This window comes from Phyllobates terribilis, unplaced genomic scaffold (genome assembly GCF_046119375.1).
Source record: "Phyllobates terribilis strain yellow unplaced genomic scaffold, ASM4611937v1 Scaffold_1__5_contigs__length_1240528914, whole genome shotgun sequence".
Classification (NCBI taxonomy): Eukaryota; Metazoa; Chordata; class Amphibia; order Anura; family Dendrobatidae; genus Phyllobates; species Phyllobates terribilis.
In genome coordinates this window covers 865,497,897-865,525,736 of record NW_027362761.1, presented here as the reverse complement: position 1 = coordinate 865,525,736, position 27,840 = coordinate 865,497,897, and the positions used below count along the sequence as shown (strand labels likewise).

Sequence of the window (27,840 nt, the reverse complement as noted above, 5' to 3'; positions counted from 1 at the left end):
TTCTGTCTAAAATTATCGTTTTTAAAATGCACCAACTTCCTTCTGGGAGGAAAAAAAATGTTTTAGTAGTATGATCGTAATTTTCTCACTAGATTTAGTGAAACTTCTGCAGTTTTCCAGAAACAGATAAGCTTTTGGGGTCCCAGGTACTGAGATCCCACTGGTGTTTAGTAGCGGAGCAAAGTCCTCTTTTAAATCTCATGGTATTTCCTTGGCTTTTCCAAAATGTACTGTCATGGATTTTTTTTTTTCCTCTGAAATCTGACTTTCTTGCCCTGTTTCAATATCAGGCTGAGAAATTAAGAGCGGAAATGCAGCAGCCTGGGCTGTGAAGTCGGTAAGCCAAACCTGCGACTCCTCAATTTCCCTTACACCGACTCCGACTCCCACATATATTGCTTATATTTAAGTGAAAAATTTATTGTAGTACAATGTGAACATCAGACATTTAATAATTTTTATGATACAATAATCAAGATATTTAGATAGAATATAATGATGGATAGCTGGAGGGATAGATGGATGGAGGGATAGAGTGTGATAGACGGATGACAGCTACAGACAGCAATAGCACATAATAATCACCTACCATATTAGCATTAGTTACCTTCCTGTGACAGAGATGAGCAGTAGTACTTTCACTTTCTCCAGCTCGGGGCCCAGGAATTGGATCCTGTGCAGGGCAGGCTCCCCTCCCCCTCCTCTTTCTGCTGAAGACTGCAGAAGACAGGACAGAGGAGGGGAGATTGCCCCCTGCAGACGGGAGCCCTGCAGCATACAAGTGAGCTTTGATAGGTGTGTGCCCCTGCCTCTAGGGTGGGGGGGGGGAGGCAGCTGTCCCCCCTTGCACCTCGCTGGCTACGGCCATGATTCACACACAGCGTTTTGCAGTAAAATGCAGTGTCTCTGGGCATCCCAGCAAAGTCAATGGGTTTCAAGATATGACATTCATACACATCGTTTTGTGAGGATCCGTTTTTGGGCTCAAAAACGGATCCTCACAAGTAATGAGCATGTCCGTTTGTTCAGCGTTTTTCTAATCTGCTTTTGCTATTGAAAACATTATGAGCTCAAAAACCTTTCAGGTGTTGCGGTTTTTTAAAAAGCTGATCTGCTTTTGCAGCTGAAAAACGTATCCTCATAAAATGCAGCAAAAACACTGTGTGTGAATGTAGCCTTAGATCAGGAATTGAACAGCCATTTATAGGACATTTCATAACTTTCCCAAATTCCTATGAAAAAATATTCCCCACAAACTGCATTGATCTACTGCACCCAATTTATTATATATTTTTGGAGTCGGTCCATTTTATACCGACTCCGACTCCACAGCCCTGGCAGCAGCTAAGACATGAGCGTAACCTCTTAACCGATGAACAAGTTAGGAAGACTTTCCAGCTCATTTAATTGGTTACTGAGCTCCAACAACTGCAAGAGAAGATGTGTCTCAGTGAGGCCTCCACCAAACAAATGAAGGCTGATAACGTTGCAGTACTCGAGCAGCTGCAGCAGTGTGAACTGGACGTGCCGTCTCTTCACCAAGAACAGGAGCAGTTCCAGCAGTTGCTCCAGAGAGTGCGAAGTGAAAAGGAAAATATATATGGCAGCTTGCAAGATCAAGAAAAAGCAGTTAGTATACCAGCCATCCAAGTTACTACCTCAGTAGTAGAAAATGATCATCTACCATAAATGGATTAAATATGCAATGTTATTTCTTCACTTTTATGAATTAAATTGAAAAGTTCACTGGTTGTATATGGAAATTAAGTGAACCTACTAGATATAAGTTATCAAAATTTTACACATTTTTAAATTTGAAATGTTGAAACTTAAATGTAGCTTTGATTTAAAAAAAAAAAAAAAAGTTGCTGGGTTGAGGTATCCCCCATTGAGTGCCCACTCTTAAAGAGGACCATTCACCAGCTTGATCATGTTAAATTGGCCACATCTTGGCATAGTGGCTGCAGAGCTGACTAAAACTTAGATTTTAATTTCTCCTCTCCATTGCGGAGATAGTCTTGTAAAGTTTTCAGGTTATAATTTGTTATAGTTCAACTTGGCGTTACCAGAGATTTGTCTCTGAGGGCGTGTTCTTTTCTCCCCTGCACAACACTGCCTGATTACGATTGGTCAACATCAAGCAGTGGAAGAAGTACACGCCCCCCAGAGACATCTGTGGTAATGTCCAGAGGGAGATGATACAAATTGGGTCCTCCTTAAGTCTTTGCTTTGACCTATTTCTGTGTTTTGCTTGTAGTAGCTTTTTTGAATATAAGAAACCCCTAAATTACATTTCCATAAGTCCACATGCTAATAGTGTGTTCCTTTACAAACGCACTCATTTTAAAACTATGTAAACATGACCTTATGTGGTTGAGTTTGTGCACAATTTCTGCAATGTAGAGAGGAAAGAAATGAAGACTTTTGTGAATTGAGGGAGGCTATACCACATGGTTAAACTGACTCTCGTGCCTTTTCCTCTAAAATCCCAGTTTCTCAGGTGTAAAGACGCAATGTTAACTCTTGATTGTTGTTAGGTTGCACAGGTACAAGATGAATTGATAACCTCTCAGACAAAACTCCAAACTGTGACAAAGGAGCGTGATGAGAGCCATGCGCATCTACTTGAGAAGGTCAATGAAGTAAAAGAAAGGTTACAGGAAATCTCTTCTTTGCAAGAGCAAATACAGCAACTGCATGAGGTAATCTAACACAAGGAACCTGACATGTTGAAGATGCTATAGAATTGGAGGAACTGGAGGAATGATTCAGCATTTTTGTGTGGAAAGTTTCAGTAAACCTTGCATTTTATTCATTGAAATCCCTGGTGTTTGTAGGGATGGCGTCCAATGGGCGGTCCTATTCAGTGATTGACAGCAAACTCTGCATGTACAGTCATACAGGGAAGACTGTCAATCACTGAATAGGACCGCCTATTGGACTCATCCCTACAAACACCAGGGATTTAAATGAATTAAATGCGAGTTATACTGAATCTTTTCCTACAAACCTATATATCATTCTGCTCCGCTTCATACCATGCTATCTATAGAGCGGACTGAATGTATAACACGACAGGTACACTTTATTTTTATGCTTTTAAGCAGGTGTTTCATCTAATATACTCAGGACATCCTATCAGTATGTCATATCACTTTATTATCTGTGGAAGTACAACGTCTGGGATCTTGCTGATCCTGGGGAAGATGAGACTTCAGTGGTTTCCCTGCACAGGGTGACCAGGGCGCTGCTCTGCAGGCAAAGACTGAAGGAGCCCCCAGTGTTGAATCTGCATTGTGGCTTCTTCATATTTGAGATTGTTGGGTTTCCCAGAGACTTCACTCTCATGATCATATAGTAATTGCATACAATAACAGTGTGCCACCATTTCTTCAGGTTGGAATACCCCATTATAGGTTTGTTTTTAAATTGTATATGTTTTCAGGACAGTGATTCCTAAGTTACTGAGATTTGTTAGAATGACCAAATGTAATCTATAATGTTGGATTGTGTTTCTTGTGCTGAATGTTTAATGCTTTTAATCCAGAAGGTGGAAGCAGAGCAGAGGAAGAACTTTGACTTGTTAGAAGAGGTGGATTTCCTGGAGAAAAAAGTCAGAGCTCTGCATCAAATGCAAAATGAGCCTGTGCAAGAAGAGGATGAACTAGCTGAGCGTACTGAAATTCTGGAAGGAAAGAATCAAGAGTGGAAGGTAATAGAACTGGTCAGGTTGTAAGACATTACTTGCTGTGAGTTGGCTGAATTAAATGTGACAATTTTATCTCTAATTTATTTTTATTTTTTTTAAGGATCTCATGGGTAAAATTTACACAGTTTATTCAGATCATCACAGCTCACTGAGTAACCTCTCTTGTGAACTCCAAAGTATGACCCAAACTCAAAATCAATCCATGAGCGCTATAATAGAATCCCTCTCATCAACTTCCTCTAGGACGTTTGGAAATCTACAAACTGAACATGTCAAGCTAAATTCTGAAATGCAAATGCTGCTCTATAAGTTTAAGGTATAGTTCTGGTCTGCAATGATTTAAGGGTTGTGCTATGCCAGTCTAGGGAGGTATGGGTTGTGTTATGCCAGTCTTGGGAGATACGGATTTTCCTTGAAGAGATTCAGCCAACACAGATATGGAGTGTTTTGGGCAAAATTCCCTGGGGAAAAGTATTTTATTTGTGCATTATTCACAGGCAGTCCAGATAGTAGGTTCTATAAAGTCACATCCAGTTTTTACACTGCTGGAATATGTAGGTTACACACTGATCAGTTAAATAAAGTTGGCCTAAAGAGAGTTTTTGGTAACTTTTTTTTTTATTTCTTTCCCGTAGGGTCTATATAAGAACGCCGCTGTCGAGGAAACACATTACAGTTCAGTCAAAGACTTTGAGAATGAATTATGTGTTCTGCAAAAGAAAAATGATCAGCTCCTTCTACAGTTCCAATCGCTTGAACAATGTGGCTCAAAATGGTCAGATACTTTGGCGGAGGAGCTCAAGGACTGCGAAATTGAATTTATAACTGAACTGATATATAAGAAAGACGATGTGATAAAGGTGCGTATGCCACTTGACAACGTTTTACAAGTTTCGCTTGGCCACGTTGGGATATTTAATAGTTAATTATTTCCATGTCTAGAATGTTGAAGATGGCTTTTCTGAAGTCAAGGTGCTTCTAAACGGTATGGAAAATGAGCTTAAACAAGAACTGAAATGCAAAGAAGAATTTATTGAATGGCTAAGTGAATTCCAAGGCTTACATTTTGATACCAAAAAGCTCAACGACGGCGTACTTCAAGAGAACAGGCGGATTACTGGAGTAATTCAGAATTTAACCAAGAAACTGAAGGTAAATCTGAATTTTACTAAAATTATCTTTTCAAATATATATGTTTTGTAGGGATTCCTCACAAGTCTTCACAAACAAGAAGCAGCCTTTCCTTGGCACAAAGGTGAAAATAAAACACAGTCCTCTGTTCAACAGACACAGACTCCCCTCTTTAACGCACAGGCAAGACTCTCCCCAGCAGACTGCATATAAAGCCGGAGACACAGTAGCGTATGGCATTGGAGGCGATAAGCTAATGACCCTCGGCTCCTGCTCTGCTGCAAGTGTGAGCCGAGTGTCAGTGCTCTGTGCTCCGATCCTCTCGCATTTGAGGATCGCAGCACAGCTGCTGAGAATTTAATTTCTCCATCTCCTCTGTTGCTGGCGTCGGCGGGAATCGCCCTGCATTTGTGGGGGAGGGGGTATGCAGTGCGATGTTTCACACCTACCCATAGACTTGTATGGGTGCGTGCGATCCGACTTGCGGTTGCAGTCTCAGCATGCTGCGATTGTTTTTGCATGCCGTATCTGCATGAGAAAATAATCTCAGATGTGTGAGCTTCACTATAGGGTAACATTTGGGGCGAGTGTAATCCGATTATTATTATTATTATTTATTTTATTTTTATATCTGATTGCACTCGTTGCATCGTAAGTGGAAGCGAACCCTAACACAAGTTTTTATTTTTTATTATTATTATTTTTCCTCCTTCAACACAAAGTCCCCAATGAGGCTGTGTGTGCTGCCTTAAATAGCCAGTTCCAAATCCTGGAATTGGAGATACTGGAACAGCCAATCCCTACGGCTCTAATGGCCTCTCCTAAAACCTGGACCCATTAAAAGCTCCTCTTGGCACAATACGTGCTGCAGCCTGCTTCTTTGGGTCCTACATCACCAAAGCTTGGCACCTCAGAGCCTTCATTGGGGTACACAGGAGATCGTGGGTGTATGCTGCTGCCACTGGGAGGCTGAATTTGGGCAGAAAAAGTTAGTTCCGCAGCAGCAGAATTCAGCCACCAACTGGCACAAAGCTAATCCGTTGGTGAGAAAGCAGTAGAAGAAGCAGCGAGTGTAACAAATTCAAACAAGCGAGGATGCAGTGTCTCTGGGTACCCAAAATCCTCTTTAATCTATCGCTTCACTGGGGGACACAGGAGACCATAGGACTTCCTAAAGCAGTCCCAAGGGTGGAAAAAAGAACACTCAGAACCATCTAATACTGAGCGACTGCCGCTAGCCAAACCTTCATACCCAAGCTCACGTTAGCCGAGGCATAGGTATAGATTTTGGTCTTTCTTAAATACCTTTGCAAGGTTCTACAGTTAGCAGCCTTGCAGAGCTGCAATGCAGAGGCTTGATGGCAAGCAGCCCAGGAAGCCCCCGCTGCATGGATAGAGTGGGCCTTTACCCCAGATGGAGGCTGTGTATTTTGTGCTTGATACGCTTCCAGGATGGCAGAGAGGATCCAATGAGCGATGGTGGCTATAGAGGGAGGAATCCCTCTGCTGTCACCCTCAGGAATCACAAACAAGGAATCTGAGTGTCTGAAAGATGCTGTTCTGGAAAGATTGAGATGTAGAGCTTTAAGCCGATGAAGGGATCTGAGAGACTGACCTAAATGAAGCAAGCGAGAAGGACATGGGGGTTGTCTTTGCACCAGCGAAAAGGGAGGAATCTGGCTTCCTTGCTTTAATCATGGTCTGAAGAAACGGTCATCTCTTAGGTCAGCTGCTTCAACAGCCATGCAGTTAAATTGAGGGAGGGTGAATTCTGGTGGAAGAGGGGTCCCTGGAATGAAGGTCTGGATGATCTGGTAGCTTCCACAGGGCATCTGCGATGAGGATAACCACTTATGGTTACCAAACTCTTCTGGGCTAGTCAGGAGCCATGAGGATGAATGGTACCCCTTCCGCTTTGATCTTCTTGATGAGCCTGGGGTTCAGTGGCAGGGGTGGAAATGGATACACAAGGCTTAACTGGCCACAGAAGAACCAGGGCATCTGAGCCGATCGCAAGAGGGTTGACAGACCTGGACACAAAACGAAGGACCTTGTTGTTCACACTGGATGCCATCTGGTCGATGTCGGCTGTGCCCCACCATTTGACAGATCTGCCTGAAAACCAATGGGTTCAGGGACCACTTGCCCGAGGAGATGCCCTTGTGGCTTAGAAACACGGCGGCCCAGTTGTTTTATCCAGGAATGTGTACTGCTGCGATCATTGGCACTTTTTGTTCTGCCCACGCCAGAATACGAGAGACCTCGGACAGGATTGATCTGCTTCAAGTTCCGCCCTGATGATTGATGTATGCGATGGCCTTGGTACTGTCGGACTGGATGTGCGCCGGGCGGCCCACTAGGCAGGGCTGTGGAGTCGGTAAGCCAAACCTCCGACTCCTCAATTTCCATGACACCAACTCCGACTCCCTCATACATGGCTCATGTTCAAGTGACAAATTTACTGTAGCACAGATAGGTTATGGCCATATTTGAACATGGAGACCTTATGGAGAGGGGTGCTCGCTATAGAAAGCAGCCTTCTCGGTCAAGGTAACCTCTTCTCCCTTCTAATATGTCCTGGGATAGAGGAGCATAAACATGTAGTCTAGAGCAGCTTTACATGGCAAGGAAACTAATTGCACAGCACTGGCTCAGACTGCACTGACAACTTCAGAATTTGTTAATAAAACATATTGGCAATTTGTCATGGAGAGGGAAATACTGTATAGCTAAAACCAAATACTGAGTCCAAGTTTTAAAGAAATTCTCATGTATTTTATTTACAGATAATTGCTCAGTCTAAAACAAAGCAAGACACCATGCAGTACCTCAATACTCTGAAAACAGACTTGCGTGAAAAGAAAGAAAAAAATCTGGATTTGATGCAAAGGATGCAGAAAATTGCCCCATCTGGTGATTGTAGCATGCTAGAGGAGGAAAACGCACGTTTGCGTGAAACACTGAAAAATGTTCAGGGGGAATTAAAGGTATAGTATTTCTAATCACTAGTAAAAAGAAGTCCTGCCTAGACCCTGCTTGTGCTAGCCTTTACTGGACAGTGCATGGGTTAATATGTCATCAATGGTTATAGGTTGTTCACTTTTCCTGACCCTACACCATAGATGGCCTCAACACTCATATTAGTGAAATCTTATGCTAATCCATTTATATTATACAGAATAGTTGTATACTGGCATGTATTCCCCCCCGTTCCTAATAGAAGCTACATTTAATTTTGCTTGGAGCTTAAAATATAAATGTGGGTTGGGTAGGAGTATGGGATTCTGGAGAGTAGTGCAGCAAGATAACATAAAACACACCAGATTTCAGTGTTCTGAGCAACAATCCTTAGGGTTTGTTCACACGTTGTGCATTTTTCTTTGTGTGTTTTTGCATTATTTTCTGCAAATGCCACAATGGTGGTCTGCCCTTTCTGGCTGGAATACGTCATCTCAATCCAACTCTGAAGACCTCATGTGTATGTGCAGTACACCCATGAAGCTCGTTTTATTACATGTGCTGGATGCAGATGGACCTGCTTGGGAGAACGCGTCTCCGCTGGAGGGATGTCTATGATACCAAAGAGAAACTACCTCCATAAGATAAAGCTATACTGATTTTGTGTTTCTGCATTTTATGTTCTGTAACCTCATGAGCTCCTATGAATTAGTAGTGGTGGTTTAATGTGGTAAAAGATCTTGACATGGTTCCTTTAACCCTGCTATTCTCCTGGTTACCACTTTACACTTGTTATCCTCCGGTCATTTTTGACCGGACCTAATAAAGTCTTGATTTTTAGCTAATTTAAGTGTTTTAATTGAATAATTTTTGCAGTATTATATTGTATGTGAACCTGGTTGTTTATAAACAAATGAAAAATGGAAAGAAAAACTTACTTTTTATTTTGTGTCAAAACATTTAACATGGCTTGATTGGAATATTTATGCATATTGTATATTTGCACATACAAAAATAATTATTCATCCAACTGTAAACTATAACTAATAACAATAAACTAAATGTAATTATATTATTTTCCAGCAAAAAAAATTAACAGTTCAGTTTTTTTTATGTAAAATGATAAGTCACATGGTGCAAAATTTACTGTTCGTAATTGTCACAGGTATAATTGACATGTCTTTTGCATAAATATTTTCCACATCTGTAACATATCACATTTGATTTGTGATTACTTGGTGTTGGACAGAAGTCGCATCGTTTCCTTTTTAGGCTGGTTGCGTTGCTGGTGGCGTCCGTGGGTATTGTAGCAGTGCTGGTGTAAGCTGTTGGTTCACTTTCTTTAGCATGCTGTTGGATCCTGTGGACAATGGCTGCTGCTCCATCAGCTCTGGGTGTTACCTTTCGTTCTTCAATATATGGGCTAACCAGTGATTTTCCCAACTCCTCTATAAAAAGTCTTCTCTTATATAGTATAATTTTGTTCCAATTTGGGTCTATTTCCTTCCATAGCACGAATTCATTGTATGCTGACACATCAAGCTTATTGTAAAAAGTCACCATTGGCCACCGTTTTGTTTTGCGCTTACAGGTGTATCAACAGCCCCTTTTGTAGCATTATATTCTAAAATGATGTTCGGTTTTCTGTCATCTCTATTACTGATTTCACTATCATGATGCATTGTGCTCATCAGAATTACCTGCTTATGTTTTTTTGGGACGTAAGAAACAACTGTGGTATCCTTAGTAAAATAAAACCTAAAACTATAAATGTCTCTCTTACTGAGAATACCTTGCGGCAGTAATGGCTTATTTTTTCTAATAGTACCCAACATGGTCATTTTTCTTTTCATCAACATCTGCCCTAATTGATATGATGTAAAAAAATTGTCGCATGTGACATTTTGTCCTTTGAGTCCCTGGGTCAAATCCAAGACTACTCGCATGCCTTGATTTTTTTCGGCTCTTTCTCCAGCTTGTTTTCCTATGTATGCCTGTGCATTTGGAGCGTACGCACTTTTGCTGTCGCACAGAGTCAACATTTTGATGCCGTACTTTGCAGGCTTACTTGGAATATACTGCCTGAACGGACACCTACCTCTGAACGAGACTAATTGCTCATCTACAGTCACATTGTCACCAGGATTATAAAATATTTGTAGATTTTCTACCCATTTGTTCCACAAATCTCTAATAGGGTCAAGTTTGTCTGTGGCTCTTCTTTCAATTCGATTGCTTTTATTATCAAAACGAAGGACTCTTGAAATTTTATGAAATCTTTTCACCGACATTGTGGCCCTAAATATGTGGCGACCAGTTTCTGAATCCCATAAACTACTGGTTGACTCACCTTATGACCTGTTGACTCCTGCTAACAGTAGGAATCCTATGAAAGCATTTAGAGCTGTCAAATCTAAAGTATTCCATTTCTCGCCATAAACTTGTTGTCCCTCAATGTTGGACATTTGGATTATGATGTTTTGTATGGTAATATTTATAAACAATTTGAATGCAGATAGTATGTCATCAATTCTTGATATAGCATACCTGGTAGGACCATGTGTACCTTTTATGACATCTTTAGAAGACATTCTACCAGACAGTAAAAGGCTGGAGGTTCCAAATGACATCTTTGTTCTTTGAAGGGATTTCTTGGATCCCACTAGTTGTCTGGGTTTCCTCATCAGATTCCACTTCAGAATCAGATTGCTCTGCATTGGATTCCCCATCACTTATGTGGTCCTCCTCTTCTGACACATTCTCAGGCGGGGCATCATCATCAGAATTAGAGGCGTTTACAAAGTCCTCCAAATCTTTTTCAGTCATTATATGTTTTCTCATTAGGCAAAGAGGCAACACTCTGGAATGAAAACATAAAATATACATAAAAAATAATAATACAATGAGAGAACAAACTATTACCAGTTTTACAACAATAAACACAATTAGGGCCCCATCACACATTGAGAAATCCCCTGCGATTGTGATGCTGGAGCATCGCAAACAAGACCATATAAGCATGCACTCATTCTATCAATTGCTGCTTTACACTATACCATCTAATCAAAAGAATTGAATACTTTGACAATAAAAAAAAAATAGTTTATCTGCTTCATACCTGTAAAGATGATCCTTTAGAACTCTGTTGTCAGTATATGTCCTTTCTGCTCTCTCTCCAGCTGGACTGAAAATGAAACTGGATAGACTACTATGGCAATTGTCTACTGATGGGATAAAATAAACCCCACCCCCACCCTTTAGGATAAGAGCTCAGAGTAAAGCAAACACACTTTTCAGACAGAATTTATTAGTACTCTTTAAGGTCAGCATTTCACAGAAATTAGATCAGGGAACACAAGTAAAAAAAGAGAATATGTTCATTTACAATATGAAATGTTGAGAACTGAATTGAACTATTTTACAGGAACAGCAGGGTAAAAATATTTGGCACATAACTATACTGGAAGGTAATCCATCAGCAGTATTGTAATGAGAAAATGTATGTATGTGTAAATCTGCATGGACCAAAAGGACCTAAATAAATTGATAAATAGTAGTAGATGTAATATATAGTCCAAAATGAGATTCTAGCTCCTTTATTTTACTCATAAAATGGCTGGAGATCACTATAAAAGGCTATCTGTCATTTTTGACCGAAGAGTACAAGTGTATAAAAAATTGTGGAGCAAAAAGTAAACATAAAAAAATATATATAACAATACGCATAGTAAGAACCCCTCAAATGAGGAATAGTCAATCAACCACAAGTTTCAGAACCTCATCTTGCATATTTTAAAAAATATTAAAGTTCAAAATCGGTCATTTTTGACCGAAGACAACAGCAGGGTTAAAGGGAATCTGTCAGCAGGATGATGCTATGTAATCTGAAGACCGCATGCTGTAGGGGCTGAAACACTGATTTACAGCTATGCCTCTCTTATCAAGCTCCATGGTTTTGTTTGCTTGCAATGATTGTTTTAGCACCTGGATCTTATTGCTGGGATACAGCATAGCATGGATGCTAGTCAGACGCGCCCCCTCCTGTGATGGGCAGCTCACTGTCTACAGCCATAGTATATACAGAGCTAGGTGTGGGTGGGGAAAGCTTTCCCAGCTCTGCACCCAGTAATCTAAGTGATACATCATTGGATTCAGGGTCTCTTTGCCTACATCATGGTGCTCTTAGATGAGGTAGCCAAATCCTGCTGACAGACTCCCTTTAAATACAGCAAGATGCCTTAGAAACTGCTCACAATTCTGTGAGTCGTCTTGTTTCATCTTCCTTAGTCTATAGAAACTCAGAAAGGCACAACACAATCTTAAGGAGCAGATGCAGATGGTAGAAGAGCTAACCTGTAAAATTGAATCTTTAGCACAAAAGGTATGGTGTTTATATCAATACTACATTCTCGGTTCATATTCCGCAGATGATACAACCTCTTTTGTCTTTTTACTTTTTTCCCCTCTACCAGTCGTCTTCAGTTGAGAACCAATTGCAGGAAACCATTTTGCTTTTGAAGGAAGCCATTAGTGAGCGAGAGATTATTGTGCTGTCAAAGGAGAAACTGCAATTAGAACTGAAAGATCTTCACAATGAAATCGAGACCAATAAATTAGCTCTGGACAAGTCTGAAAAAGAGGGATCTGAAGCTGGCCAAAAAATACATGACCTCACTGCTCAACTGAAAGCTGCGTCCGAGAAGTGGAACCAAATGCAGCTGACAAATGAGGAGTTACAAAAACTGGTAATGGACAAAAATGAAACTAGTAAAGCTTTTTGCAATGTTATATTAACCCTTTTGCTACCAGTACAATTGTCACACTTTTGGCATAACTCTCCGTCCCCCTGAATTGTAGAATAAAATCAAATTATTCCACCACACTAATATCTCCGGAAACACCCTGAAAATGCAACCTCACACTTTACTTCCAAGGGTGCCTTAATTCAGTTTTGCATGAAAACATGGGCCTCAATTCATCACTGCCTTTTTTATTTTTAAAGAAGCACTTCCATATACTTTATTATCCTCTTTAATATATTGCAATCATCATATTATATAGCACTGTGTACTTACAATTGCTCATTTTACCTTTCTACTCAGCTAATTCTTCTGTTTTCCATTAGTCTGAGATAACAACATGATTAAAAACTGATTTGCTGAATCCTTCCATATAGAAACAGGAGGTCCATTTTCCCTGCATGAGTCATAAGTAAATGCAAAGTCCCCAGCAGGGAGGAGGAAGGAGCTGCGGTTTCAGAAGTTGAAGGGGAAAATGATAAATGCAGGGACAAGAGACTTCCTGTTTCTACATAGAGCAAAGAAAAGAATTAGCTGGGTAGAAAGGCTAATGAGCAATTGTAAGTACCCAGTGCTATATAATATGATGATTGCAATATATTAAGAGGATAAAAACTTTGATGGGAGGAGGAGTGCTTCTTTAAGTAAATTCTATATGTGCTCGCCTGGTGTGGTATTTTTTAGAACGCAAGTCTCAAAAAACCAGTTCATGACAGTTCACGGTGCTGGTGCATTATCGCTGTGGAGGTGGTTAGCGCACGACGCCACTCCCTTAACCGCTTCGCGACTTCTCACTGTAGATAAACGTTGGCGCTTGCTGGGCTCTGTGCAGCGCCGGCGTTTAAAAACGGTGGGTGGTCTCGCAGCGCTCAGGACCCCCAGGGTCCTGCAAGCGCTGCGTTTGCGGTGCAGAGCGATATCTCTGACAGGGGACATCATCGGGACCTGATTGGATCAGGTCCCAATGATGTTAACCCTTTGCTATGTTCTATATGCCGCGATCTATAGTGATCGCGGCATATAGAAGATAGACAGAGGAGAGGGGGTCGTCTTACTTACCTCTCCGAAGACCCCTGATACCTTCCAGGACCTGATGTTGCTATGGCAGCTGGAGGTCACATGACCGCCTCCAGCTCTGCCATATATGGTGTCCTGCCTGGCTCAGCCTGCAGCTGAAGCCTGGCAGGAGACTCTGACTGTGAAACAGCGAAGATCTCATGTAATGTAATACATGTCTATTACATTACATGAGATCAGTGATCAGAAAAATAAAAATTAATGTCCCATACAGGGACTAAGTAAAAATGTAAAAAAAAAATGTTTTTAAACTGTTTAAAAAAATCACAAAATAAATAAAAACAACTAAATAAAATATTAAACCAATAAATCCGTATATTTATGCAAAAACAAAAAAAGTACACATATTTGGTATCGCCGCGTCCGAAACAACCCGATCTATAAAACTGTCACACTAATTAACTCCTTCTGTGCACACCGTAATAAAAATAAATAAAAAACGGAGCAAAAAAATATGCTTTTTCATCATATCGCCAAACAAAAAGTGGAAAAAAATGCGATCAAAAAGCAAAATGGAAATAAAAATGGTACCGCTGAAAACGTCATCTTGTTCCGCAAAAAAAAAGTCGCCATACAGCTCCATCAGCCGAAAAATAAAAAAGTTATAGCGCTCAGAATAAAGCAATGCCAAAAAAATATTTTTCAATAAAATTGTTTTGTGTAAAAGCGCCAAAACATAAAAAAAATATACAGTAAGTGTAGTATCACTGTAAAGGTACTGACCCGAAGAATAACGCTGCCTGATCACTTTTACCACACGCAGAACGGCATAAACAAAAACCTCAAAAAACAATTCCTGAATTGTTGGTTTTTGTTAATTTTACCTCCCAAAAAACGGAATAGAAAGCGATCAAAAAATGTCACGTACCCAAAAATGGTACTAATAAAAATATCAACTCGTCCTGCAAAAAACAAGCCGTCACATGACTGTCGGCCGAAATATGGAAAAATTATAGCTCTCAAAATATGGTGATGCAAAAACTAGATTTTGCAAAAAAAAAGCGTCTCTTAGTGTGTGACAGCTGTCAGTCATAAAAACCCGATATAAATCTGGTATCTCTGTAATCGCACCGACCCGAAGAATAAAGTAATCTCATCACTTATACCACACGAGGAACGGCGTAAAAAATAGATAAAACCAATTCTTCACCTGCTACTGATTTGTTTATTATGTCTCCCAAAGATCGCAGTAAGGCTCTGCTCACATTTATCCTGCGCTAAGCGCTTGCACCAGAGTTTCCGTGTAAATCTCTGAAATATGTGATTCAGCCGGAACCCATGACGGAAGATTCCCTGTAATGAGGCAGATATAGGCCACTGTGGACACCGTCTAGCCTGGGATCCCACGGTGTCATTTGTTTTAGGCGTGTATAAAAGTGCGGTTGGCCACAGTTTTGTGCACTTCAGAAAAAAAGGACACCGCTAAACAGAGGCCAGACGGAGTCCAGAGTAACTCTGCTGCCTCATTACAGTGAATGGATCCCGCAGGGGTTTCATCTGAATTACATCACTTGGAAATTTAGATGGAAACCCCGATGTAAGTGCTCAGCCTCGAGCGCCGGATAAATGTTACGTAAAATGTTCCCAATAAAAGCTTCAACTCAGTCCTCAAAAAAAGCTAGTCCCCACTCAGGTCCGTCATCTGTTAAAAATATAAGGGACTTCCAAGTTACTGGTAGCAGAAAGGCTCTGGAAAAGCGAAATGGCCCTTGCCCCCCAAAAGAAATTCAGAAAATTTTGTGCTCCCAAATCCAAATGCCTATTCTACAATAATTTGTTCTCCAATTGTCAAATAGCGCTCCGTCCCCCCCAGATCTCGCCGTATCGCTGAGCGGTACGATACAGCCACATATGGGGTATTGACACTTTTAGAAGAAATTATGTGACACATTTCGGCACCATTTTTACCCATTGCCCTGTGTGAAAATGTAAAATCTGAGGGTAAAACATTTTTTTGTGGTAAAAATATAATTATGCTTTTTTTACTGCCCAATGGTATAAATTTAAAAATTAAAAAATACTCACTACTTCCCTAGATGAATTCCTTGAGAGGTGTAGTTTACAAAATGGGGTCACTTGTGAGGGTTTCTGCTGTTTCGGCACGTCAGCGACTCTTCAAATGTGACATGGTGTCTGCTGCCTATCCCAGCCAACATGGCGCTCCTTTCTCTTCCGAACCCTGCCGTACAACAAAGCAGTGGTTTTCCCCCACATATGGGGTATCGGCGTACTCAGGAGAAATTGCACAACAAATTTCATGGTGCAATTTCTCCTGTTACCCTTATGATAATGCAAAATTAAGGGATGAAAAACGTTTTTTGTGGGAAAAATGTGAAAATTTTATTTTTATGGCTCAATATTATAAACTTCTGTGAAGCAGCTGGGGGTGCAAGGTGCTCACCACACATCTAGATAAGTTCCCTAAGGGGTCTAGTTTCCAAAATGGTGTCACTTGTGGTGGGTTTCCACTGTTTAGGCACATCAGGGGCTCCCCAAATGCGACATAGCGTCTGCTAATTATTCAAACAAATTTTACATTCAAAAAGTCTAATGGCGCTCCTTCCCTTCCGAACCCTGCTGTGCGCCAAAACAGTGGTTTTCCCTCACATATGGGGTATCAGCGCGCTCAAGAGAAATTGCACAAATATTTTGGGGTCCATTTTTTCCTGTTACCCCTGTGAAAATAAAAAAACTGGGTCTAAAGTAACATTTTTGTGGAAAAAGTTAAATGTTAATTTTTTCTTCCACATTCCAAAAATTCCTGTGAAGCACCTGAAGGGTTAATAAAGTTCTTGAATGTGGTTTTGAGCTCCTTGAGGGGTGCAGTTTTTAGAATGGTGTCACCTTTGGGTATTTTCTGTCATAAAGACCTCTCAAATGTGATGTGGTCCCTAAAAAAATGGTTTTGTAAATTTTGTTGGAAAAATGAGAAATCGCTGGTCAACTTTTAACCCTTATAGCCTCCTAGCAAAAAAAAATTTTGGTTCCAAAATTGTGCTGATGTAAAGTAGTCATGTGGGAAATGTTATTTATTAACTATTTTGTGTGACATATCTCTCTGATTTAAGGGCATGAAAATTCAAATTTTGAAAATTGCTAAATTTTCGCCAAATTTCTGTTTTTTTCACAAATAAACGCAAGTGATATCGAAGAAATTTTACCACTATCATGAAGTACAATATGTCACGAAAAAACATTCTCAGAATCAGGGGGATCCGTAGAAGCTTTGCAGAGTAATTACTTCATAAAGTGACAGTGGTCAGAATTGTAAAAATTGGCCTGGTCACGAAGGCAAAAACAGGCTCTGGTGCGAAGTGGTTAAGGCAATAACATTTAGGACCCACTAAGGTTCGCTGTGACGTGGCAGTGGGCTTCATACAGTCTGATCAGAATGTTCAGTAATGTATATTTTTGCCTAGCAGCATTAGATCAATGTATAATTTTTTGGATGTGCTGTCAATGCTTTTTTTTTTTTTTCTCTTTAGCATATATGTTTAGTTTATACAAGCCATTTGGGCGTATAGGTGTCTGTAGGCAGAAATCTACATAAGCCTCAGAATTGCATAATTCTGGACTATACCTGTAACCAATCGAGTCACTGAATCAATGAAGTGCCCTGCTTAGACTCAGGGGAGATTACAGGGGCAACTGATCTCACCACTCTCAGTGTAGATAGCTTGATTTTAAGAGTGTCTGACTGTTTCCACCCGTTTATAGGAATGATGTTTAATGGTATTTTTCACCCTTTAGTCAACAGAAATCCTAGATGAGCTTCAAAAGGCTCAAGATGAGCTTCAAGAGGCTGAAGATGAGCTTCAAAAGGCTCAAGATGAGCTTCAGCAGCAGAGGCAGAGAGTGGAAAAGCTGAAAAATGAGATTCCATTGCTTGAAGAAAAGGTATGAATTCCCCACCGTAAATCACAGAGTAGCCGCCATATTTGCAGGGATGTGCTTGCTCATTTTTTTTTTCTTTCATCTCCACAAAGTCCTCTTTGCTAGAGGGGGAATTGCAAGAGAAGATTCAGATCTTGGACAAAGCTGCTGAAGACAGATGTGTTTTTGACCTGGCCAAACAAAATCTGACTACTGAATTGGAGCAGGTTGTGGAGGCTTTGAAGAGCAAGGAGTTTGTCTTGAAAGAAGCTGAGAAAGAAAAAGCAGCATCTTCTCAGAAAATACTTGACCTCACCGCAGAGATGGAAAGTATTACACAAGAAAGGGATGAACTGCAGAATTCCAGACAAAAGCTGGAGGAGGAGGTATGTTTCATAGAACTGTGCAATTTGGACACAAGGGAAAAGGGGATAACTTTCTTTACAGAGACTGTCCTGTTTACACCATTTTCTTGAGCACTACATGATGTCAGCCTCCCTGACAAGGTCAGCATTGAATGAAGTTTTAGTTGCCAGAAGAAGAGAAAAAAAACAAACATATGTACCTTGATATGAGCTCTTGGAGTGCCTAAGGGCCGGGTACACTGTTACATCCGCCTCAATTTGCATTCAAAGCACTTGGTCATATCTTGATTGACAGCGCTCAAGGGAGCGTTCCCAAACTCAGTCAGCGGCTCTGCACCTCCACACAGACCCTGCAGGAGACGCACTCAGTGTTAGCATAACCCCTGTCTGCAATACAGTATAGAGTGGAGGCGGCAATGACAATGAGCGGAGGTGCGGAGCCACTCGCTGAGATAATGTAACACTCACTTGAATGCTGCCAAGATATGATTAAGTGCTCTGTATGCAAATTTAAAGGGGTGTAATAGTGCACTGAATAATTGGCCACGCCAAGGGTGCACCAAAGCCCCTCATTTGTATTACAGAATAGACTTTAGTGATTTAGTTGCCAGAATTGAAGGCCTCTACATGGCAGGTTTTTTTCCCCCTGCACATTAAACTTGGATGCAGTCTGTGGTTATAAATCAGCTGAGGGGAGATTGGGAGAAGACAGGTAGAAGAGTAGGCTTTCACAATTACTGGATCCCCTATTTATAGTCGTCACCCATAAGTTACATGGGTTGGCTTTCTTTTACATAAATTCCTTCTATGGTGTTCGACTGGCGTCATTTTAAGTTTCTGTCTAAAATTATCGTTTTTAAAATGCACCAACTTCCTTCTGGGGGGAAAAAAAATGTTTTAGTAGTATGATCGTAATTTTCTCACTAGATTTAGTGAAACTTCTGCAGTTTTCCAGAAACAGATAAGCTTTTGGGGTCCCAGGTACTGAGATCCCACCGGTGTTTAGTAACGGAGCAAAGTCCTCTTTTAAATCTCGTGGTATTTCCTTGGCTCTTCCAAAATGTACTGTCATGGATTTTTTTTTTTCTCTGAAATCTGACTTTCTTGCCCTGTTTCAATATCAGGCTGAGAAATTAAGAGCGGAAATGCAGCAGCCTGGGCTGTGAAGTCGGTAAGCCAAACCTGCGACTCCGACTCCTCAATTTCCCTTACACCGAATCCGACTCCCACATATATTGCTTATATTTAAGTGAAAAATTTATTGTAGTACAATGTGAACATCAGACATTTAATAATTTTTATGATACAATAATCAAGATATTTAGATAGAATATAATGATGGATAGCTGGAGGGATAGATGGATGGAGGGATAGAGTGTGATAGACGGATGACAGCTACAGACAGCAATAGCACATAATAATCACCTACCATATTAGCATTAGTTACCTTCCTGTGACAGAGATGAGCAGTAGTACTTTCACTTTCTCCAGCTCGGGGCCCAGGAATTGGATCCTGTGCAGGGCAGGCTCCCCTCCCCCTCCTCTTTCTGCTGAAGACTGCAGAAGACAGGACAGAGGAGGGGAGATTGCCCCCTGCAGACGGGAGCCCTGCAGCAAACAAGTGAGCTTTGATAGGTGTGTGCCCCTGCCTCTAGGGGGGTGGGGGGGAGGCAGCTGTCCCCCCTTGCACCTCAATGGCTACGGCCATGATTCACACACAGCGTTTTTGCGGATCCGTTATTTGCAGTAAAATGCAGGGTCTCTGAGTATCCCAGCAAAGTCAATGGGTTTCAAGATATGACATTCAGACACATTGTTTTGTGAGGATCCGTTTTTGGGCTCAAAAACGGATCCTCACAAGTAATGAGCATGTCCGTTTGTTCAGCGTTTTTCTAATCTGCTTTTGCTATTGAAAACATTATCTATGAGCTCAAAAACCTTTCAGGTGTTGCGGTTTTTTAAAAAGCTGATCTGCTTTTGCAGCTGAAAAACGTATCCTCATAAAATGCAGCAAAAACACTGTGTGTGAATGTAGCCTTAGATCAGGAATCGAACAGCCATTTATAGGACATTTCATAACTTTCCCAAATTCCTATGAAAAAATATTCCCCACAAACTGCATTGATCTACTGCACCCAATTTATTATACATTTTCGGAGTCGGTCCATTTTATACCGACTCCACGACTCCGACTCCACAGCCCTGGCAGCAGCTAAGACATGAGCGTAATCTCTTAACCGATGAACAAGTTAGGAAGACTAACCAATTAAATGAGCTGGAAACTGAGCTCCAACAACTGCAAGAGAAGATGTGTCTCAGTGAGGCCTCCACCAAACAAATGAAGGCTGATAACGTTGCAGTACTCGAGCAGCTGCAGCAGTGTGGACTGGACGTGGCGTCTCTTCGCCAAGAACAGGAGCAGTTCCAGCAGTTGCTCCAGAGACTGCGAAGTGAAAAGGAAAATATATATGGCAGCTTGCAAGATCAAGAAAAAGCAGTTAGTATACCAGCCATCCAAGTTACTACCTCAGTAGTAGAAAATGATCATCTACCATAAATGGATTAAATATGCAATGTTATTTCTTCACTTTTATGAATTAAATTGAAAAGTTCACTGGTTGTATATGGAAATTAAGTGAACCTACTAGATATAAGTTATCAAAATTTTACACATTTTTAAATTTGAAATGTTGAAACTTAAATGTAGATTTGTTTTTTTGTTTTTTTTTAAAAAGTTGCTGGGTTGAGGTATCCCCCATTGAGTGCCCACTCTTAAAGAGGACCATTCACCAGCTTGATCATGTTAAATTGGCCACATCTTGGCATAGTGGCTGCAGAGCTGACTAAAACTTAGATTTTAATTTCTCCTCTCCATTGCGGAGATAGTCTTGTAAAGTTTTCAGGTTATAATTTGTTATAGTTCAACTTGGCGTTACCAGAGATTTGTCTCTGAGGGCGTGTTCTTTTCTCCCCTGCACAACACTGCCTGATTTACGATTGGTCAACATCAAGCAGTGGGAGAAGTACACGCCCCCCAGAGACATCTGTGGTAATGCCCAGAGGGAGATGATACAAATTGGGTCCTCCTTAAGTCTTTGCTTTGACCTATTTCTGTGTTTTGCTTGTAGTAGCTTTTTTGAATATAAGAAACCCCTAAATTACATTTCCATAAGTCCACATGCTAATAGTGTGTTCCTTTACAAACGCACTCATTTTAAAACTATGTAAACATGACCTTATGTGGTTGAGTTCGTGCACAATTTCTGCAATGTAGAGAGGAAAGAAATGAAGACTTTTGTGAATTGAGGGAGGCTATACCACATGGTTAAACTGACTCTCGTGCCTTTTCCTCTAAAATCCCAGTTTCTCAGGTGTAAAGACGCAGTGTTAACCGGTTCCCGACCGCCCACTGTAGATAAACGTCGGCGCTTGCCGGGCTCTGTGCAGCGCCGACGTTTAAAAACGGTGGGTGGTCTCGCAGCGCTCAGGATCCCCAGGGTCCTGCAAGCGCTGCGATTCCGGTGCAGAGCATTAGCTCTGACAGGGTACATCATCGGGACCTGATTAGATCAGGTCCCAGTGATGTTAACCCTTAGCTGTCTTCTATATGCTGTGATCTATAGTGATCGCGGCATATAGGAGACAGCAGGAGGAGAGGGGGTCGTCAACTTACCTCTCCGAAGACCTCCGAGTCCTTCCAGGACCTGGGGTTGCTATGGCAGCTGGAGGTCACATGACCGCCTCCAGCTCTGCCATATATGGTGTCCTGTCTGGCTCAGCTGCAGCTGTAGCCAGACAGGAGACTCTGACTGAAACAGTCAGGGAAGATCTCATGTAATGTAATATATGTCTATTACATTACATGAGATCAGAGATCAGAAAAATAAAAATTAATGTCCCATACAGGGACTAAGAAAAAATGTGAAAAAAAGTAAAAAAAAAGTTTTTAAACTATTAATAAAAAAATCACAAAATAAATAAAAATAAATAAATAAAATATTAAACCAATAAATCCGTATATTTTTACAAAACCAAAAAAAGTACACATATTTGGTATCGCCGCGTCCGAAACAACCCGAGCTATAAAACTGTCACACTAATTAACTCCTTCTGTGCACACCGTAATAAAAATAAATAAAAAACGGAGCAAAAAAATATGCTTTTTCATCATATCGCCAAACAAAAAGTGGAAAAAAATGCGATCAAAAAACAAAATAGAAATAAAAATGGTACCACTGAAAACGTCATCTTGTTACGCAAAAAAAAAGCCGCCATACAGCTCCATCAGCCGAAAAATAAAAAAGTTATAGCGCTCAGAATAAAGCAATGCAAAAAAAATATTTTTTTCTATAAAATAGTTTTATTGTGTAAAAGCGCCAAAACATAAAAAAATACAGTAAGTGTAGTATCGCTATAAACGTACTTACCCCAAGAATAATGCTGCCTGATCACTTTTACCACACGCAGAACGGCATAAAAAAAAAACTCAAAAAACAATTCCTGAATTGTTTGTTTTTGTTAATTTTACCTCCCAAAAAACGGAATAGAAAGCGATCAAAAAATGTCACGTCCCCAAAAATGGTACCAATAAAAATGTCAACTCGTCCCGCAAAAAACAAGCCGTCACATCACTCTGTCGGCCGAAATATGGAAAAATTATAGCTCTCAAAATATGGTGATGCAAAAACTAGATTTTGCAAAAAAAGCGTCTTTTAGTGTGTGACAGCTGTCAGTCATAAAAACCCGATATCAATCTGGTATCTCTGTAATCGCACCGACCCGAAGAATAAAGTAATCTAATCAGTTATATCACACTAGGAACGGCGTAAAAAATAAATAAAACCAATTCTTCACCTGCTACTGATTTGTTTATTATGTCCCCAAAGATCCCAGTAAGGCTCTGCCCACATTTATCCTGTGCTCTGCACTGAGCACTTACACCAGAGTTTCCGTGTAAATCTCTGAAATACATGATTCAGCCGGAACCCATGACGGAAGATTCCCTGTAATGAGACAGATATAGGCCACTGTGGACGCCGTCTAGCCTGGGATCCCACGGTGTCATTTGTTTTAGGCGTGCATAAAAGTGCGGTTGGCCACAGTTTTGTGCACTTCTGAAAAAAAGGACACCGCTACACAGAGGCCAGACGGTGTCCAGAGTAACTCTGCTGCCTCATTATAGTGAATGGATCCTGCAGGGGTTTCATCTGAATTACATCACTTGGAAATTTAGATGGAAACCCCGATGTAAGTGCTCAGCCTCGAGCGCCGGATAAATGTTACGTAAAATGTTCCCAATAAAAGCTTCAACTCAGTCCTCAAAAAAAGCTAGTCCCCACTCAGGTCCGTCATCTGTTAAAAATATAAGGGACTTCCAAGTTACTGGTAGCAGAAAGGCTCTGGAAAAGCAAAATGACCCTTGCCCCCCAAAAGAAATTCAGAAAATTTTGTGCTCCCAAATCCAAATGCCTATTCTACAATAATTTGTTCTCCAATTGTCAAATAGCACTCCGTCCCCCCCAGATCTCACCGTATGGCTAAGCGGTACGATACAGCCACATATGGGGTATTGACACTTTTAGAAGAAATTGTGTGACACATTTCGGCACCATTTTTACCCATTGCCCTGTGTGAAAATGTAAAATCTGAGGGTAAAACATTTTTTTGTGGTAAAAATATAATTATGCTTTTTTCACTGCCCAATGGTATAAATTTAAAAATTAAAAAATACTCACTACTTCCCTAGATGAATTCCTTGAGAGGTGTAGTTTACAAAATGGGGTCATTTGTGGGGGTTTCTGCTGTTTTGGCATGTCAGCGACTCTTCAAATGTGACATGGTGTCTGCTGCCTATCCCAGCCAACATGGCGCTCCTTTCTCTTCCGAACCCTGCCGTACACCAAAGCAGTGGTTTTCCCCCACATATGGGGTATCGGCGTACTCAGGAGAAATTGTACAACAAATTTCATGGTGCAATTTCTCCGGTTATCCTTATGATAATGCAAAATTAGGGGATGAAAAACATTTTTTATGGGAAAAATGTGAAAATTTTATTTTCACGGCTCAATATTATAAACTTCTGTGAAGCAGCTGGGGGTGCAAGGTGCTCACCACACATCTAGATAAGTTCCCTAAGGGGTCTAGTTTCCAAAATGGTGGCACTTGTGGGGGGTTTCCGCTGTTTAGACACATTAGGGGCTCCACAAATGTGACATGGCGTCCGCTAATTATTCAAACAAATTTTACATTCAAAAAGTCAAATGGCGCTCCTTCCCTTTCAATCCCTGCCGATCGCCCAAACAGTGGTTTTCCCTCACATATGGGGTATCGGCGTGTTCAGGAGAAATTGCACAACAAACTTCATGGTGCAATTTATCCTGTTAGCCTTATGATAATACAAAATTAGAGAATGAAAAAGATTTTTTGTGGGAAAAATGTGAAAATTTTATTTTTACGGCTCAATATTATAAACTTCTGTGAAGCAGCTGGGGGTGCGAGGTGCTCACCACACATCTAGATAAGTTCCCTAAGGGGTCTAGTTTCCAAAATAGTGGCACTTGTGGGGGGTTTCCACTGTTTAGTCACATTAGGGGCTCCCCAAATGCAACATGGCGTCCGCTAATTATTCAAACAAATTTTACATTCAAAAAGTCAAATGGCGCTCCTTCCCTTTCAAACCCTGCCATGCGCCCAAACAGTAATTTGCCTCCACATATGGGGTATCAGCGTGTTCAGGAGAAATTGCACAACAAATTTCATGGTGCAATTTATCCTATTACCCTTATGATAATGCAAAATTAAGGGATGAAAAACGGTTTTGTGGGAAAAATGTGAAAATTTTATTTTTACAGCTCAATATTATAAACTTCTGTGAAGCACCTTGGGGTTCAAGGTGCTCACCACACATCTAGATAAGTTCCCTAAGGGGTCTAGTTTCCAAAATGGTGTCACTTGTGGGGGGTTTCCACTGTTTAGGCACATCAGGAGCTCTCCAAACGCAACATGGCGTCTGCTAATTATTCAGACAAATTTTACATTCAAAAAGTCTAATGGCGCTCCTTCCCTTCCGAACCCTGCAGTGCGCCCAAACAGTGGTTTTCCCTCACATATGGGGTATCAGCACGCTCAAGAGAAATTGCACAAAAAAATTTGGGGTCCATTTTTTCCTGTTACCCCTGTGAAAATAAAAAAAATTGGGTCTAAAGTAACATTTTTGTGAAAAAAGTTAAATGTTAATTTTTTTTTTCCACATTCCAAAAATTCCTGTGAAGCACCTGAAGGGTTAATAAAGTTCTTGAATGTGGTTTTGAGCACCTTGAGGGGTGCAGTTTTTAGAATGGTGTCACTTTTGGGTATTTTCTGTCATAAAGACCCCTCAAAGTGACTTCAAATATGATGTGGTCCCTAAAAAAATGTTTTTGTAAATTTTGTTGGAAAAATGAGAAATCGCTGGTCAACTTTTAACCCTTATAGCTCCCTAACAAAAAAAAATTTTGGTTCCAAAATTGTGCTGATGTAAAGTAGACATGTGGGAAATGTTATTTATTAACTATTTTGTGTGACATATCTCTCTGATTTAAGGGCATGAAAATTCAAAGTTTGAAAATTGCAAAATTTTCTAAATTTTCGCCAAATTTCCGATTTTTTCACAAATAAACGCAAGTTATATGGAAGAAATTTTACCACTATCATGAAGTACAATATGTCATGAAAAAACAATCTCAGAATCAGGGGAATACGTTGAAGCGTTCCAGAGTAATTACCTCATAAAGTGACAGTGGTCAGAATTGAAAAAATTGGCCCGGTCACGAAGGCAAAAACAGGCTCTGGTGCGAAGTGGTTAACTCTTGATTGTTGTTAGGTTGCACAGGTACAAGATGAATTGATAACCTCTCAGACAAAACTCCAAACTGTGACAAAGGAGCGTGATGAGAGCCATGCGCATCTACTTGAGAAGGTCAATGAAGTAAAAGAAAGGTTACAGGAAATCTCTTCTTTGCAAGAGCAAATACAGCAACTGCATGAGGTAATCTAACACAAGGAACCTGACATGTTGAAGATGCTATAGAATTGGAGGAACTGGAGGAATGATTCAGCATTTTTGTGTGGAAAGTTTCAGTAAACCTTGCATTTTATTCATTGAAATCCCTGGTGTTTGTAGGGATGGCGTCCAATGGGCGGTCCTATTCAGTGATTGACAGCAAACTCTGCATGTACAGTCATACAGGGAAGACTGTCAATCACTGAATAGGACCGCCTATTGGACTCATCCCTACAAACACCAGGGATTTAAATGAATTAAATGCGAGTTATACTGAATCTTTTCCTACAAACCTATATATCATTCTGCTCCGCTTCATACCATGCTATCTATAGAGCGGACTGAATGTATAACACGACAGGTACACTTTATTTTTATGCTTTTAAGCAGGTGTTTCATCTAATATACTCAGGACATCCTATCAGTATGTCATATCACTTTATTATCTGGGGAAGTACAACGTCTGGGATCTTGCTGATCCTGGGGAAGAGGAGACTTCAGTGGTGCGGTTTCCCTGCACAGGGTGACCAGGGCGCTGCTCTGCAGGCAAAGACTGAAGGAGCCCCCAGTGTTGAATCTGCATTGTGGCTTCTTCATATTTGAGATTGTTGGGTTTCCCAGAGACTTCACTCTCATGATCATATAGTAATTGCATACAATAACAGTGTGCCACCATTTCTTCAGGTTGGAATACCCCATTATAGGTTTGTTTTTAAATTGTATATGTTTTCAGGACAGTGATTCCTAAGTTACTGAGATTTGTTAGAATGACCACATGTAATCTATAATGTTGGATTGTGTTTCTTGTGCTGAATGTTTAATGCTTTTAATCCAGAAGGTGGAAGCAGAGCAGAGGAAGAACTTTGACTTGTTAGAAGAGGTGGATTTCCTGGAGAAAAAAGTCAGAGCTCTGCATCAAATGCAAAATGAGCCTGTGCAAGAAGAGGATGAACTAGCTGAGCGTACTGAAATTCTGGAAGGAAAGAATCAAGAGTGGAAGGTAATAGAACTGGTCAGGTTGTAAGACATTACTTGCTGTGAGTTGGCTGAATTAAATGTGACAATTTTATCTCTAATTTATTTATTTTATTTTTTTTAAGGATCTCATGGGTAAAATTTACACAGTTTATTCAGATCATCACAGCTCACTGAGTAACATCTGTTGCGAACTCCAAAGTATGACCCAAACTCAAAATCAATCCATGAGCGCTATAAAAGAATCCCTCTCATCAACTTCCTCTAGGACGTTTGGAAATCTACAAACTGAACATGTCAAGCTAAATTCTGAAATGCAAATGCTGCTCTATAAGTTTAAGGTATAGTTCTGGTCTGCAATGATTTAAGGGTTGGGCTATGCCAGTCTAGGGAGGTATGGGTTGTGTTATGCCAGTCTCGGGAGATACAGATTTTCCTTGAAGAGATTCAGCCAACACAGATATGGAGTGTTTTGGGCAAAATTCCCTGGGGAAAAGTATTTTATTTGTGCATTATTCACAGGCAGTCCAGATAGTAGGTTCTATAAAGTCACATCCAGCTTTTACACTGCTGGAATATGTAGGTTACACACTGATCAGCTAAATAAAGTTGGCCTAAAGATAGTTTTTGGTAACTTTTTTTTTATTTCTTTCCCGTAGGGTCTATATAAGAACGCCGCTGTCGAGGAAACACATTACAGTTCAGTCAAAGACTTTGAGAATGAATTATGTGTTCTGCAAAAGAAAAATGATCAGCTCCTTCTACAGTTCCAATCGCTTGAACAATGTGGCTCAAAATGGTCAGATACTTTGGCGGAGGAGCTCAAGGACTGCGAAATTGAATTTATAACTGAACTGATATATAAGAAAGACGATGTGATAAAGGTGCGTATGCCACTTGACAACGTTTTAC

General features: G+C 40.5%; 1 protein-coding gene across 7 annotated transcripts in view; it reads left to right on the top strand.

The window, feature by feature from the left end:
• Positions 1-27,840, top strand: part of LOC141153938 (uncharacterized) — a 109,424-nt gene that overhangs the window by 27,590 nt on the left and 53,994 nt on the right. For 5 of the 7 annotated variants that reach the window (XM_073639258.1, XM_073639266.1, XM_073639249.1 and 2 more), the window contains 13 exons: positions 2,538-2,702; positions 3,548-3,712; positions 3,810-4,025; positions 4,345-4,569; positions 4,652-4,861; positions 7,627-7,827; positions 12,271-12,543; positions 17,425-17,571; positions 17,661-17,933; positions 25,774-25,938; positions 26,789-26,953; positions 27,054-27,269; positions 27,588-27,812. In XM_073639258.1, the coding sequence (XP_073495359.1) occupies positions 2,538-2,702; positions 3,548-3,712; positions 3,810-4,025; positions 4,345-4,569; positions 4,652-4,861; positions 7,627-7,827; positions 12,271-12,543; positions 17,425-17,571; positions 17,661-17,933; positions 25,774-25,938; positions 26,789-26,953; positions 27,054-27,269; positions 27,588-27,812 (2,646 nt within the window). Of the gene's footprint in view, positions 1-343; positions 782-873; positions 1,630-2,537; positions 2,703-3,547; positions 3,713-3,809; positions 4,026-4,344; positions 4,570-4,651; positions 4,862-7,626; positions 7,828-12,270; positions 12,544-17,424; positions 17,572-17,660; positions 17,934-25,773; positions 25,939-26,788; positions 26,954-27,053; positions 27,270-27,587; positions 27,813-27,840 lie in introns of those variants that run through there. The other 2 variants (XM_073639292.1, XM_073639283.1) reach the window with 2 other exon arrangements.